Genomic DNA, 16,938 nt, shown 5'->3' on the forward strand with positions numbered 1-16,938 from the left:
TTTTTATAAAGCTGGGCATTTTGGTGTGACTGTAGAAATTATTTATGTGGATTTTTTTTGAGCACAATACAAATATATGTTTTTGAGGAAAGCTTTTGTGTTCTACCATGTAACTTGTTTTCCTTAAGATGTAGGAAAGCTAAAGGATTATTTTCCTTTAACTCTGGTGCTTGCATAATTATGCACTGAGGGTTCAGAGGCATAAAGGAGACTTAAACAGATGTGAAGTTTTATAGGAACTTAATTCTTATGTGTGTACTGGTAGTGTTAAAATATTGGTAGCTTAATTTTGCAGTAATTTATAAGCTTCTAAAGATTGATTTTAGGTTTGTCAGACTTTCCTGTGCTGCTTTTGAATTCTGAGGCATATATGTTTAGGCAGTGCTGTGTAATGTACAGGCATGCAGCAGGATAGGCTTGGTTTTTATACATTTAGTTAACTGATCTCAAGAGGTAGGTAAGGCAGTTATATGATTTATTTTGACGTAAGTCCTGATGAAATTTAGAGGTATGAACAAAACAAGAAGAAAGAATGCAATGGTACTGTCAGCGGTGTAATAGGAATCGTCTTGTATTTTCTTACCAATTACTGTAAAAAATTGAGAGAAACTGTTTATCTGTGGGAAAGGATCAGGTAAGTCACAGGTGAAAAATTCTCATTGGAAATCAAGAAGGTAAGAATGGTGTGGCCAGGGCTGGAACAGTCATCTTCTCCAGAGCAGCACTGCTTCAGCTTGGGGTCCTTGACTACCAGAAGATGCGTGACAGTTGAATGGCATTGAAAATGGGCATCTAATGTAATGGAGGTAGTACAGTGATTGGTGCAGGTACACAGGGAAGCTGTGCAGTGAGAAATACAGGATACTGCTATTTGCAAGTGGGTGTGAGGAGCAGACAGAAAGAAGACATGGGCCGTTTCGTTGTAGGTGACTGATGTAGCTAGATAGGAAGTGGGATGAATTTAAGAACAATCTGAGTTTAAGAGAAATCATTAATAACTTGTGCAGTTTTTCCAGATCTGTATTGTACTGATGGGAAGCAGTGGTGTCACGTTTGAGTGATACATAGTTGGAGTAGACCGCGTGGCCTATCTGTGACTGGCACCTACTGGATTTATGTGTCCTGTTCAATGATATGTGTTGTCTAAGAATAGCTATTTGATTAAAAATCCTGCCTAACAAAACTGAAATATTCAGGATGGCTGATATCCTGGTACTGTGCGTACCCATTTTGTGGTTCTATCCAGGCAGAGTGGAAATGGTCTCTTGCCTTGAAATACACAGGCAACAACGACAACAAAATCTGGCTTTGATGGTCCTTATAGCGCCGAACACAGATGTTAATTATAATTTAGTCTCTTTGCTCTTATTTTAGAGAACTGCATCCCATCTCAGGAACAAAATAGCCTGATCTTATGTAAAAAAAAAAACTCTTGTGGTTTTTTTTTTTTTTTTTTTTTAAAGAAAAAGTGTGGCGGGTTGACCCTGGCTGGATGCCTGGTGCCCACCGAAGCAGCTCTATCGCTCCCCTCCTCAGCTGGGCTGAGGGGAGAGATAATGTAACAGAAGGGTCATCGGTCGATGTAAGGGCAGGGAGAGATCACTCACCAGTTACCATCATGGGTAAAACAGACTTAACTTGGGGAAATTAGTTTAATTTATTACCAATCAAATCAGAGTATGATAATGAGAAATTATCCCCCCCCTTTCTTCTTCCCAGGCTCAACTTCACTCCCAAATTCTCTCCCTTCTGCACCCAAGTGGCGCAGGGGGATGGGGAATGGGGGTTGTGGTCAATTCATCACACCTGGTCTCTGCCGCTCCTTCCCCCTCAGGGGGAGGACTCCTCACCCTCTGCCCTGCTCCAGCCTGGGGTCCCTCCCACAGGAGACAGTCCTCCACAGACTTCTCCAGCGTGAGTCCTTCCCACGGGCTGCAGTTCTTCACGAGCTGCTCCAGCCCGGGCCCCCCACGGGTGCCATCCTTCAGGAACGGGCTGCTCCAGCCCGGGCCCCCCACGGGTGCTGTCCTTCAGGAACGGGCTGCTCCAGCCCGGGCCCCCCACGGGTGCCGTCCTTCAGGAACAGGCTGTGACCGCGGGCTCACAAGTCCTGCCAGCAGCCCTGCTCCAGCCGGGGCTCCTCTCCCCATGGGGTCACAGCCTCCTTCGGGCATCCCCCTGCTCCGGCGTGGGGCCCTCCCTGGGTGCAGGTGCAGATCTGCTCCCCCGTGGAGCTCCATGGCCACAGGGGCACAGCCGGCCTCCCCGGGGGCTTCCCCAGGGGCTGCCGGGGAACCTCTGCTCTGGCGCCTGGAGCCCTCCTGCCCCTCCTGCTCCTTCCTCACTGGCCTTGGTGTCTGCAGAGCTGCTGCTCTCACGTATTCTCAGCCCTCTCTTCCAGTTGCTGCTGCGCAGCAGTTGTTTTCCCCCTTCTTAAATACGTCGTCCCAGAGGCGCTACCACCGTCGCCGATGGGCTCGACCTTGGCCCGTCTCGGAGCCGGCTGGCACTGGCTCTGTCGGACATGGGGGCAGCTTCTCGCAGCTTCTCACAGCAGCCACCCCGTAGCCCTTCCTGCTACCGAAACCTTGCCATGCGAACCCACGACAAAAAGATACAAAAGTCTTTTTGGTGTTAATAAAAAGAAAACATATATTTGTTCAGAAAATTAGGTTATAGCATACAGTTTTCTTTTACAGCCATTACAGGAATAGCGCACGTGAAAAATGTGCGTGTTTCAATTACACTCATATCTATTTCTGTTCACTCATTAATAACAAATAATAATAGATTGCATTTTTTTAACAATGAGATGATTTTCTTTCATATTTTGTGTTCTTCCTGTTTCATTATTCTGCTTACAGTTCTTCTGCATGGAAGCTGAATCTCATTAACAACCAGTGATGCTGCACTAAAAGCTTCAGTATTGGTTTCATGGCTTTATATCTTCACTTACTAGTATAAGATGCCTCTGATAGTGAAACCAAGATAGGGCTGCAAATGCAGACTGCAATATAAGTTTGTTTGGGGTGGTTTTTTCTTGATTCGTTGGCTTTTGGTGGTTTTTTTTCCCCTGGGCCAGCTGTTTCTCATGGAGATCTGTATCGTGCTCCAGCATTTCATCTGCTGAACAGTCATATGCCAACTGCTGACTGACAACAACGAAGTCTGACTTCAGCTGCCGCTGTGTTTTCTTGTACACCACACTGGCTGGCCCTGCTGCTAGCAAAGGATTTGTTTTTTCTTGGGTAACCCCTGAAAAAATAAGGGATTACCTCCTCCTGCAAAAATGGATTTCTCTGCTATCAGTTTTGAAACCACTCCTGGGTAAAAGACAGTACTGTATGTGTAAGGCTGAAACAGAGCATTTTTAGCTAAATACAGCAATCTGATTCCATTTTGGTATGGCTGTACTATGGCTCTCCTATCTTTGGCTAAAGGTCTGTGAATATGCTCTGATTTTCTTCTTTTAAAGAGTGACATGGCCAATGGTAGTCAACTAATCCTTTTTGCTGCTAATGTTTAGTTGATATATATGATAAATACTGACAGAAGAACAGAGAAAAACAGCATAGCAAGTCCAGGTTTTGTCTGGTTTTTTTTCTTTTCCCTGAATGGTTTCCATTGGGTTGCTATGTAGAATTTTGAACTTCTTTCTTAGGGATGTGAGTGTTAACACTGATCATACTATAATAGTTTGGAATTAGATGTTAAAATAGGAAAAGTCTTTTCCATGAGAAATGTTTGGATTTAATCTCATCTGTAAATTGTTATGTGTTGCAAAATCTTTCCAGTAGGTTCTAGAAGATACTGTGATACTTAAGTAATCATCCATACCAGGAATATTGCTATTCAAACAGGTGTTTTTAGTAAAATAGTCAGCCAGTGGGACTTCCATGTGCTGGATGTAACTTCTTTTCTTTTTAAGAAACTCTAGTTTTTAATCAAGTACAAACCCCATTGACCTTGATCATGTTTGCTGATGTAGGTTCAGTTTTTATTCTAGTTTCGTCGTTGCCATTGGAGCCGATGTAGAGAAATGCCAGTTGACCAAGCAAGGTTTGGGCCCTTTAACCTCCCAAGTTCAGAACAGGACACAACAAAATACATTTTGCTGCAGCTGACCAGTTATGGATTTCCTCAGTTTTTATTCTCTCTGTTATCCTATAGATCCATAGTTATGAAAAACATGATACCTGTTGACTTTTTAGTAACAGTAATCCATCAGAATTATAGTTCATGTTAATGAGCGCTCTTCCGCCGTGCTTCTCGGAAGTACAGATGTGCTGCTTTTGATTCAATCTAAAGCAGGAAAAAGCCTCCATTAATCTCCAGCTTATTTAAAAAAATAATAAAATCCTGGCCTCCTTAAGTATTGGAGGCTACTGTTATGACAAAATTCTAACTAGCACTGGAGGTATTTCTGCTACCATGTAAGAACTCCCAGAACAATTAATGGGTTGCTGCAGCCCCCGAGGTAGGTGTCGGGAGGGCAGATGTGCATTAGCAGAGGAATAACGTGATGCGCTTTCAGAGCGTGGTTTTCTGAAATTTACTGGCCAGAGGAGGGTTGTGGGTAAAAATTGTAGCTTATTGATTAAAAGGCTGATAGATGTTTTAGACATAGATAAGATTTGCTTCATTACTCTTAATTTTTAAGATAAAAAGTTTCTGTAAAGCATTGTTCAAAAATCTGAGGAGAGAAGGGAAAATGAGGTTGATACACGTATACTTATCGGGAGAAATGGCAGTTTTTCCCATAGTATTAAAACTTTGAGTTCATCTTAAGGTATGAAGATTGGATAGAGAGGTCAGTTAATATTTCTAGAATGAAATGATTAGTAATGGGCTAAAAAAAAAAAAAAAATTAGGAATAAAATTCAGTGTCCTTTCTGAACAGAGACTGAACAAAAGTCCAAAAATTTTTGGTAGTGTGGCATCGAGTAGGACTATCAGCTGTATTTAATCAGTCTCTATCAAGCTGAAGACCTTATTTGTTGTAAGGAGCTAGATAACCTATTTATTTCAAGATGTTCTGGAGAACTTGCTGATTACGATGAGATATAATCACATACCAGGCACATAGACTGTAAAAGCACAGACTCCTAAAAGTCCCTTGACATTGCGTGCTTCAAGCTGATAACTTCTCGATGGTAAAGGTCACATGGTAATTCATTTTCTAGATTTAAGAAATCTGGTGATATGTAAAATGCACGAACAAAGGACAAATCTAGAATGCCTGTCTTTTTAGTGTTTGTGTGCCTTCCAACTTGAGATACTCTGTGATTCTTGGATTCAGTCATTTGCTTTTAGTGAAGCTAGTAAAGAAGAAAATCTGAATTGGAGTCTGGTGAGTTTGAGCTTTTTTTTGTATAGTGTTTTTCATCCTTGTCCCCCGGGTTGATACTGTAATGGACTATAGCATAACGTTAATTTCTGAAAGAAAAGGGGGCACCTCGGGCCAGCTGAAGAAATTTTGAAAATTTTGTCCTGAAGACGATGCTGATAAGCTTGTACCTGATTTCTCTACTACATCAGTGGATAATGCATCTTTTGTGTGTTTTCTGCTAAAGAATCATCCCCCCTGCACCCCGCGAGCTCTGTGACTGATGCAGTAATCTGTGCTGGATCCTGGGGCTGTGCCGGGATATGTTCCTTAGCTGATCAGCTATTGCTTTTAGTGCATTTAACATAGATTTCCTCCCCCCCCTTTATGTAATGATATCTGAATATCTGCAGTCTAATATCCTTAGCTCTCTTCCAGCTGTGTTTTTGATTAAATTGATAGCATAGTTGGAAGTTGGCCTTCCTTGGAACAACTGTGCTGTGTTAGTCTCTGTGTAAAATCAATGCAGCTATACATGAAAACATGAATTTTCTAAAGCTTATATAGGAGTAGAATGGGTCTTTGTTCAGTGCCAAAAGTACAGCCCCGAAGAGTAGGAATATGTGTTGTGTAGAGGAAGGCAGTGAATAAAAGAAACCCAATCACTGCTTTGCAGTATGGAATTGGAGTCTTGGGGGAATAAACAGCTAATGAAAAATAACCTTTAATTTTATCACTGTAAGCAAAACAAAATAAATTCATAGTAGTATTAGCAGGAAATGAGAGGGGGTTCTTAAAACTTGCGGCTAGTACAGGCTTTGCTTGAAAGCCTCTTTGCGTAGGAAGTCACTTTTCGGGAAGCATTGCTCATGACTCCCAGGGCTCCGCACCGGGTGGGGCGCGCGGTTTGCCCTCTGCTCGCGCGCAGCCCGGCCTGAAGTCGCAGGTGCTGATGGTGTTGCGTAGCGAGGCCAGGAGTATTTCCTAACTCAGACAAGCGCTCAGCGATGAGCAATAACAAGCACGATTTGGTTTCTTACTGCAGTCTGTCTACTAGCAGCATTCATAAAGAGTGAAAGGAAGGGAGGATTTCATCTGCAGGACCCGATCCAATCCCCCATTGGTCATTGATAGAGTAATTTCATTGACTTTAATGGGACTGAATTGATTCCTTTAATGGTATTTTTGTTCCTGTCAGTAGTTCATTTGGCTTTGCTGTAACCATTTACGTGAGTAATGGTGGAAAACAGACTTTGCATCAAAGTGTAGACTGAATAACTGTATGCTGTAACGGGGCACTGGAGGTAGTTTTATTTCACAATTGTTATTTTAAGTTTCCCTCCGTATCCTGGTACAGCATGGGGAAACAAAAATTCAGCAGACTTGTGAAAGAGTTTGATTCTGTTTGGTAGAGTAAATAGAGTAAATATATATTTACAAAGTAAATAGTTGTATTGTGTAACTGAAATTAATGAGTTTTGTGACCCTTTATTAAAGTTTTGTTTTGTGATGGTGCCTTTTTGCCTTCAAATAATCAACAGTATCTTACAGGAGGCATGGAATCATTTTTATTTATTCTACCTGATAGCAGAACTGGTACAAGAAGTCCCAGCTGACTGGAGGCGTAGATTCATACTGAAAGGACTGAAACAATTGTTACTTTAGGGATAATAATAGATAGTTGCCTGTGATTTAAACAAACAAACAAACTTTTCAATTTTGTAATATTTTTAAAAGAATACATTAACTTTATTGTCTTTATGTCATCATACTATCAAGGGACATATATTTCTGTCTTGGAACAAGAACTGAATGAAGCATCACAGAAGAAAATCTGAGTTTTTTGTGGATGGAATGTACAAATGTCTCATTCCTGTGTGTTCGTCATGAATGAATTATGTACAAGTTAACTTAATGTAACTTGAAATTCCTTAAGAAATGTAGTGATGAAGTCACAAATATTTTCAGTCAACATGTAGCTACAAAGTTCAGTTTCTCTTTATCTACTCTCGGCTTCCTGGTGCTAAATGAAAATTTCACACTTGTAAAAGCACGTTGGCACTTTCACTCAAATGGTGTTTTTCCTTAGTGCCTTCTGCATCTTGTGCATTCCTGATAATTAAACTTCAAAGTCAGTATTTGTTTTAAGAGAGTGCGAGTTTGAGCATCTTTGGGTGAGCATCACTCACTAAAATGTGACACTGCCAGTGGTTTTTGTCCCACCTTACATTGGGGGTTCTCTGTAGGTCCCAAGGGACCAGCTAGCTTTACATCTACAGCCAAATAATAATCCACATGGGCCAGTTATTCTACATACAGAAGGGTAGGAACTGCTAATTCCCTTAGCTTAACTCAGGCGGAACCAGATGTGTGTGCCTTATCCCAGCTACACGAGGAGTGAAGGGTACCTGGGCTTTGCTGATCTCCCTGCCCTGGCTGTGTCTGCCAGACGCGATTACCTTCTCGTCCTTCCTCCTGTAATGCAAGCAATTCATCCTCAGATTGTGAAATCAGAGTTAACATAATCTTAGATGGCAATCTTGAGAAAACAGTCAAATTATTAATATATCCTGAGTTTTTGTAGTCGGCACAAATCTTTGTCCAGACTTCAAAGACTCTGAAATGCAAGTCTTGTGATTCTCATTTGGTGAAATCTGGTTCCCTTGCTACTAATTTTTTTGCCAATAGAAGTCCAAACGAAATCAGATGTCAGGATACATGGTGATGGTATCTACTTAGGAATCATTCTAACACACTGTGAAAATATTTACAAGCTTCCAAGATGAGACCTTTCCTGATTAGGGAAATCAAAGAATAGTTTTCCCAGCAGGCCTGCAGTTAGCTCATCCAAATTGCTTCTGTTTTAATTGGCATGCATTTCCTTTAAGCAGCTAGAAGATGAAAAATATTTGACTTAGGCTCTACAGGAATGGAAGCCTGTTTCCCAAGGCACAGCCACTCTGGAAGAAAAAAAACAACCAACAGATAATTGGAGTTTGTAGTGCATTTGTACGACAAAAATGCACAACATCTTTGACAAACAAAATCTCAGACCAAGGTGAAGACTTACATTCTGACTTTTTAATGAGAAAAATAAGGATAGTATTTTACTCAGGTTTTCTAATATGTGAAGTCTTTTGCTACCTGAAGTGTGCTGCTATCTTTTTTTTTTTTTTTTGTCCACAGCATACTGTTGTTTTCAAATGGCACTTCAGAAAATTTTTACACAAATTTCTTGTTTCTATAGCTTATTTCAGAAGCATTGGTAAGAAGAAATAAAAAGAAATAACCTTCATTAAAAGCTACGGCTTTTGTCTGGAAGAACAATGTAACATTGTGTGTGAAATTAGTTTTTCAGTTACTAGAGGTTTTTATTGCTCTTTTGCTCAACATGTCTATGGAGGACTGGTTTCCTTATACATTGTTGTCATAGGGAATGGCGAGACCACTACACATAACTGAGGATGAAATGATCGTGTGCTGGAGTGGTGTCCAAAGCTGTGCTCTGAGGATTTGAGGATGGTCGCTCTTTGTGACCTGGGAGGCATTTGGTTATAAATTAAAACCATTGAAGCGCACTGTAGGTGATCGTCTTTGGATTGAAAGAGGTTGAGCAGACCATGGGTTAAAGAGATTGAGAAATTTTGGCCTGGAGGCCCTGAGGGGGATCCAGGGATCCTCTGAAAAGAAAGGGAGGTGTCCTTGAGCTCCCTGGCTATTTCCCACCCCCAGTGCCATGCACCTTCTGCTGCTGAAACTTGTGGCTTGCCCAGCCTTGTTCCCTTTGACCGTCCGTGATGTTATTCCCCAGGTAGCTTAGACCACAGCAGGGGATTAGTTTCAAATGCCATGGGATTACTTTTTGTCAACTAGTTATGCGGACTTGCCCTATAACCAGTGGAAGCAGGCACCCCTAGCATGAAACTCAGCTCCCCTAACTTGGACATCCATATTAGAAAGAGCTCGGTCTCAGTTTTGAAGTGCCTGTTTCTCTTCAGAGAGTGTCTGGAGCTGCAGCTCCTATGAGGCAAAAGAACAGCTGTGTGCTAGATCTGAATCGAATCGCTGAGGGTTTTTCGGTGATATACTGGTCCAATCACGGAATGGTAGGGGCTGGAAGGGACCTCTGAAGATCATCTGGTCCAACCCCTCTGCCAAGGCAGGATGCACAGGAACACGCCCAGTTGGGTTTGGAAGGTCTCCAGAGAAGGAGACTCCACAGCCTCTCTGGGCAGCCTGTTCCGGTGCTCTGTCACCCTCCCAGTAAAGAAGTTTTCCCTCATGTTGAGGTGGAACCTCCTGTGCTGCAGTTTGTGCCTGTTGCCCCTTGTCCTATCACTGGGCACTACTGAAAAGAGACTGGCCCCGTCCTCCTGACAGCCACCCTGCAGATATTGATAGACATTGATAAGGTCCCCTCTCAGCCTTCTCCGGACTAAACAGCCCCAGGTCTCTCAGCCTTTCCTCGTACCAGAGATGTTCCAATAACGCTAATCATTCATTTCGATTGAAAATGTACAGGTATCACCTGCTTTTTTAAAATCAAGGATTCTCGGAACTTCACCTATATTACATCCACATCTTGAAAATACCAATGTTTTGGGTGTGTTTTGTAAAATAGTCTCCTTCCCTGACCTCCTCCTGCGCAAAAAAACAGCAAACAAAAAACCACTGCCCAAACCCAGTGCAATACTTGGATTTCTTGTAGAAGAGACTCTACGTTTCACCCACTTCCAGTAATTTGATCTGTTCTGGAGATGCAAAGCCTGTAGCCCCACGGATGGGGAAATATTGCCATATGCCGGTCTTGAGTTTTCTATTCCTCAGCTTTCGTTAAACAATATTAACCCTTCAGAAAGAGCGAGGTGGTCGTGCATCAGTCACGCTAGCCTGGTATGCGCTCTGGCAAGGTTCCTGGACTTTTCATAAAAGAGATGTAAGGATCGAATGAAGCCTGCGTATCTTGTTCCATGGGATTAGACACACGCGTTTTCAGTAAATAATGTTAGTCACGTCTTTTGCTTTCTATATTTTACCATCTGCCTTTCAAAAACATGAGATGGTGTTTCCCTGGTATCATAACAGGTGAATCATGAAGAGCACAAACTCTGAGCGAGTTGTTACAGTGCTGAAGGAAGTGTAAACTTCATATTTGTTGTTTATTGATTAATATTTAATTGAAGGTGAAATTAAAAATGAAGCAGGAAATGACTTATGCTAAATGCTAAAAAGCAACAACACTGTCTTGCTGTGGCTGACAAATGACAATGAATTTCTAAGAATAGAAGCAAATATATTAATGTACAGTGATGGCACAGTGAGTCAAAAGATGCTTTGATTGAGAGTGGTGGACACATCCCACAGAAACATCATGTAGAAAACATCTTTGACTCTGTGTTTAGTACCCTTTGCATCACTAATGAAATTAGTAGATGGTTCTCCTCAGAAAATGCTCATAACTGTCTTTTCACTGTGGTGTCATGGAACAGTTTAAGAACAATTTTATTTTATTAAAGAAATGTTTAAAAAGCCCACAGTGCCAGCAGAGCCCTGTAAATTCTCTGTTAAGTCAATGGCGGGTTTTGTTTTTTGTTTTTTGTTTTTTTTTTTTAGCATCATGGCAGTTTTAGACACCCAGTGTTCAAGATTTTGAAGGGTACTTCTCTTAGGAATAGATTCTTTTTTGCCCACTGGAAGTAAATAGCAGTCTGTCATTTTAGCTAATTATTATTTTTATTGATACCTCATTTTTTCACAACTCTCTTCTGGGTATTCTTTTTCATGATTAAATCGAAGTCTGATTTTTGATGTAGCTGGCAGCAGCAACTTAGCATAGATGAAACCAGGAAGAGTCTGAAATGCTGATTTTAGGAAAGAGGGGGCATATCATCAGTGGAGGATGGGGTGATTCAGTGCCTCTTGGGGTGAAGTCTGTTTAACTGGACATCTGTGACATTTCTATCCTGCAACTTTTTCAAAGTGATGCTACAGGCTGATGTTATTTCTATTCAGAATACTGATCCATCCTGTTTAAAAACAGATAAAGTGATAAGTGAGTAAGGTCTTTTCTGCATGCTATACGTAGGGAGTTATCTAGAAATGAATTGATACTGTGAAGACTGTCCAGCACCCAAGCACAGCTGGGTGGGAAAATTGAGTGTTGTTGACAGAGCAGAGTATCTCCTCCTTGGCTATTGCTTGGCAAATAAAGGCCCTTTTTAATTATTAGTTCCAGTTTCTTTTTATTGCTCACTGTAAGCTGCGTTTTGTGCTTAAATTATTCTCTTCTCATGAACTTGAAAAGCAGTATGTGAAATCAAGGCTGGCAGAGGTTCTTAGCACTAGAATATCTGTCAATAAATAGGATGGGCAGGTGAAGGATATAGCTGTTGACTGCTATTTTAATTGCATTCCGTAATATTGTAGTGAAACTTTGATACTTCCCCCTCTTTTCCCCCCCCCCCCCCCCTTCACAGAAATCAAAGGAATGTTGAGGTTTTATGTGTAAATGAGAGAGATGGTGGAGGTTGTTTGCCTATTTGAGCAAGGTATGTTAGACAGCCCGAAAGCAGATAATGTCACCGTGGGCAGAGGAATTGATGCATACAGCGGGCCTGAGCTTCCTCGCGTGCAGTGCCACGGCAATGCAGTTACATCAGTGGAAACACCAAGCTTCCATGTTATGTTGACTATATGTCGGCAGGCGATTAAAACTGTTGCGCAGATACAAAACTGGGACTTGAAACAGTTCGGGATCCTCTTTATGTGTGTACTCATTTCTGCTGTGTAGTACTGTACCTGGAAAGTTCAGAATATGCACTGTGACTATGACAGGTTGTCGATTGTTAGGCTGATGGTGTGCTCTTTTAAAGATCGTCTTTATTATGAGAAAACTATTCTGAGACCTATAGATTAGACAGTGTGCACGCACTAACCCGCTTGAGGCAAAAACGAAACCTTTAATCTCTGTTGAAACTCTCTCTGCCAAATATAATAGCTGGTTTCAGCAGCATTTAAACCAACTTCATTAGAACATGGGAAGGGGAAACAGGTTTTAAAGGCTGGTTTTAGCAAGTAATCAACTGTCTCCCAGATGGTCAAAATGGGACTTGTTCAACACTGGACATGGTAAAAAGGAGAAAAAAAAGAGAAAGAAAAAAACCAACCAAGACCCCGCTGCGCGTGCGTGTGGTGGCTCCGCGCTCGCAGGTTGGTAGCTGTGCTGGCGAGTGGGCTCGCAGGCAGCGCTGAGGGACCCCACAGCTGCTCACAGGAGACATAGCTCTGGCTGTGCCAACCGAGACACTCAAGGATTTTTTCTCTCTCTTCTGGGGTATGCATACTTTCACAGAAGGCAAGGCTGGAAGATGTAATGTATTTAAATGTAGTCTGAATTTGTAATGGTGGCTCTAGTTTTTCCACCAGTTTTATTGTCCTTGCACTGAAAAACAGTTTTGCTTTAACCCGTTACAAAAACTAGCAGTGTTTAACTAATTTTGGTACCTTGTAGCCTTTATGAGAGAGCCTTTGTTCTTGTCAGATGAATGATTGATGTGGCTGTATGAACCAGAGCACGTAAGGGAGGTGCATCTAGCATGCTGGACTAATCACTTACTTATTAATATTAATGAGCCATCTCATTTAGCGGATGATCTTGGGACTTGATTAAAGTAAGCAACGCTGCTATTGGTGCTTTAGCTGTAGAGAGCTTTATCTAAGACAGAGCTGGTGTTATCCTTGTTGTCAATGCTCGCTCTGACTACCTGCAGCATTTTACAGGACATCTCTACAATGTTTCTGCATAGCTTTTCTTAAATGACAAGTCAAACTGCAATGATAGAATAATTTTGAAATTGCCTTTGTGAAGCGTTATTGCTCACTTTTGTAATGAGTCCTTTCTGTTTGTTCCCCAAGGTCCAGAGGAAGAAATGACCATGTAGATTCTACAGCTTGGGTGCAGCATAATGGGAAGCGGTGAATGGAGTGGAGCTGGTCTGCAGCCTTGAGAGCAGCCGTTCTGCGGACCACTAGCCAGTCAGGGACATCTTGCACGCCAGAGGCATCCTCCACATCGCTCGCTGGACACACACTGGATTCTTTTTAATTGCTTAGGTTGGAATTCAAGATTCCTTTCCTTCAATTTTTAAGCGGTTTTAAGATTGTATCAACTATAACGAGTGGAGCAATATAAACGGCAACAATGGGTGACATGACAAATAGCGATTTTTATTCCAAGAACCAAAGAAATGAGGCCAACCATGCAGGAGAGTTTGGGTGCACGCTGCAAGAACTGCGCTCCCTCATGGAACTTCGAGGAACAGAAGCAGTAGTAAAAATTAAAGAGACATATGGGGAAACAGAGGGGCTCTGCAGACATCTGAAGACATCACCAACAGAAGGTAAGGATATTTCCCTTCAGTTGAATCGGGGGACTTTGCATAAGTGCTCTCCAGATCGCGAAAGAAAGAGGTTGTGTTTCCAACCTGAATACAATTCTTATGGCACTTCCATTATTCCCAACAATAATAAAACAAAAGAAGAGTCTTCAGAGAAAGAAGGTAGAAACAGTCTAGCTATAGCTAAAGCTAGCATGAGAATAAAAGAGGTGCTATTTATTCAAACAGCTGAATGCCTTAATTCTTCCTTAAAAGGCAGACAAAAAAATGAGCACCTTTCCTATGGCGTTGTAAAGAGGATTTAATATATATGTACTTGGGGGTAAGAAGGTGCAGACTAGTTGCTTCAGAAGAATTTCTAGGTACTTAGACATCCTGAAAATATGAAATTACCTTTTGAGATACACATTATGTTGCTTTGTAGATCAACATGTAATTATATATATTTTTTCTGGTTACTAATTTTGACTTGCTGTATTACTGTAGATAGTTTTGCTTAAGTTATCAACGTATGACTGTTTCAATGTTTTTATTAGTTGGACTACTTTTGTACGTATAAACTCCTTACTTATGTTTAAAAATACCAATCATAACTTTTCAATATCTATTCTTCTAAGTGCTTTTGGAGTTCTCTACTTGATCATCAGTCATTAGTCTAGTTTTCAACACTCATGCCAAATATCACCCCATAAAACATTAACAATGGTGGGATGTTCCCCTCTGCTCGTGCAATCTTCCTGCTCACCAATTCTTTCTCTTTTAGTGCAAGTAAAGTTCTCTTTAATTCTAAGAAGTCAATTTTCATCACTGTATTTTAATCTCCAGATAATATTAACACTTTTAGAAATTATACAGTCTTTAAGTCTATAATACTTAACCTTGTCTGGTAAAGTAGCTAAGATGTTCATTTTAAGTTACTTTCTTTTTCAAGAAGATAGTCGTGTTGGCTTTATTTCATTCTCTCCTTTTTTAAATTAATCATTTAGTTACCTCCTCTGTTTAAATGCTTGAAAGTCTTGAATTATTGGTATAATCATAAACATGTCAATCGTAGTGTCACAGAGTGTGATATTATAAATTACACTAGTTGGAGAGTCCCAAAAGAGCAGCTATCAGTGCCTAGTCTTCAAGTAAATTCTTCATTGTCCTACACTTGACTGTATACAGTCTCAGTATTGTTTAAACTTTATAAACTATAAAGCTGTGAGGAGAACCTTTTCAGCAAAGGGTTATTAAGCTAATTCTGTGTTAAAATGAGCAGCAAACTCCAGTAATGCTTCAGCATTCATGTGCGATCTTGTGTTCTAGAGTAACTGGTGGCAAATGGAACATTTTATAACAGATCTCTCCCATTTTCTAGTCTCGACCAAATATTTGATCCTTCAGACAGGACCTCTTTTCCTACCTGGAGATTGCTCCCAGGAGGAGCGCTGCGGTAGGAAAATGAGACCTTGCTCCTGGTCTGGGATTTCCAGATGTCCGTCAGTCTTTCGGAGAGAGGCCGAATAGCTGTTGCACACGAGAGAATCAACTCTGCAGAGAATATGCAGCGATTCTGACATATCCCTGACACATTTGGGTAATTCCAGAATAAACACTGATTTATAAATATCCCACTAGGCATTCAGCATCTTAAATATCCTACAGCAGTTTATAGAATTGGAAAGATAGAAAATAATTAGAATTCTATTATAGAACATAGTTGAAGTTTCAGTCTGGGTGAGCCGAGATCACTTCAGTGACTTCAGTAAAGTTTTGCCAACTCATTCTAGCGATTAGCTGGTCAATGTGAACTTCAAAGGAAATGTTAATTGCATTATCTGTTCAATTTGTGACATCAGGGAAACTTAATTCCTCATATCGGAACAGAGTGTATGGATCCAACTAGTGTGGCATGCTGACTCCAGCAGTAATCTATATCTGATACTTCAGATAAGGTAACTTTCCTCTAAGCCTTACATGCGCTTCATCACTTGTGCATTAGGGAAAAACATTTCCAGCTTCAAATGGCAATCAGCATAGCCCTGGAATCATGAAGACTCTGCTGGGTTTTAATTTTAAATTAGATTACATAATAGAAATTCCCAGTCACACTAAGTTTTCATCTGATTTTTAATTGTTTTGCTTGGAAAAATCGTTTTAGGAGGGAATCTCTCTGAAATATATCAAACCCAGCAATTTTCATTTGAGGGAAAGTATCCATAAGAATTCAACAGAAAAACTTTAAAGGCTTATGTCAAATAGAAGCATATGTTTAGACATAAGTCCCTAGCCATTGCTTTTCTTGTATCCAAGCACAGTGAAGAAAGTTAAAATACAGTGAAGAGGCGATTCTTGAAGGCGTGGCTATTCTTAGAGGAAAGAAACACAATAGTTTCTTATATGGAAAGGGAATTTTAACATCAAATAGACATGATTTACAAATAAATTATTGATATACATAGCGGAGGCTCCCATGGAGTTTCATCTTTTGCTATTTGCAGCAAACCATGGATTCCCCGTGGAATATCTTTATGAAATCCCATCAGTTGCCATTATGCCTGAAAATCGCTTTTCAGACCAGCATCTTTTTTGGTGAAACACAGTTAGCCTCCTCTATTTTTTATAGTTTGGGGCGCTGCACATTTTACACAGTTTTATGAGGAATAACAGAATAAGCATTACTGCAGGGCACCACTTCTTTCAATTAACCACATAAACTCTTGCTGACAAGAGTCCTGGGTGAATAGGAATGAAACAGCAAAAAGGACTTGACTGTAGAATTTGGTTCTTCCCAGGCTTATAAGCTCTTCCAGAGTTTATTTTTATAAAGTCTTTGTCATTTTGTGGAGTATGGCTTAAGTAGTTACTGGAACAGAGGGGAAAAAATTAATCCTGGAAGCAGGCACGTTATAATTTGGTAAAATGTGGTCTGATCTGAATTTGCTGGCTTACTCAATATTTAGAAAATAAGAAGTAGCAATTAGCTCCAAGTTTACTCAGCAATTCATTTCCCATGTTAATATTTGATATACCACCTATGGACTGGCAGAATCACTCACTTTTAGTATAAGTGGCTCTGAAGCTCTGTTTAAAGGCCTTGAACTTCTCAAGGTAAGATGTTTTATGCATAACTTGAATGTTATTGACTCTGTTGTGAAAATACACTTACCAGTGTTTTCTGTGCTCATGTATTAATTCAGTGTGGAGCTTTAAAAGTCTGCTGAAGGTTGTGTA

The 16,938-nt window shown here is 40.7% G+C and overlaps 1 protein-coding gene across 10 annotated transcripts in view; it reads left to right on the forward strand.

Moving 5' to 3' along the window:
- Window positions 1-13,526: 13,526 nt before the first annotated feature.
- ATP2B2 (ATPase plasma membrane Ca2+ transporting 2) overlaps window positions 13,527-16,938 on the forward strand; it is a gene marked incomplete at its 5' end in the record, with an annotated part of 183,588 nt that continues 180,176 nt past the window's right edge. For all 10 annotated transcript variants that reach the window (XM_082004632.1, XM_082004634.1, XM_082004635.1 and 7 more), the window contains one exon: window positions 13,527-13,725. In XM_082004632.1, the coding sequence (XP_081860758.1) occupies window positions 13,527-13,725 (199 nt within the window). The remainder of the gene's footprint in view (window positions 13,726-16,938) is intronic.

The sequence above is a fragment of the Phaethon aethereus genome (genome assembly GCF_964289735.1).
Source record: "Phaethon aethereus genome assembly, chromosome: 11".
NCBI classification, from domain to species: domain Eukaryota; kingdom Metazoa; phylum Chordata; class Aves; order Phaethontiformes; family Phaethontidae; genus Phaethon; species Phaethon aethereus.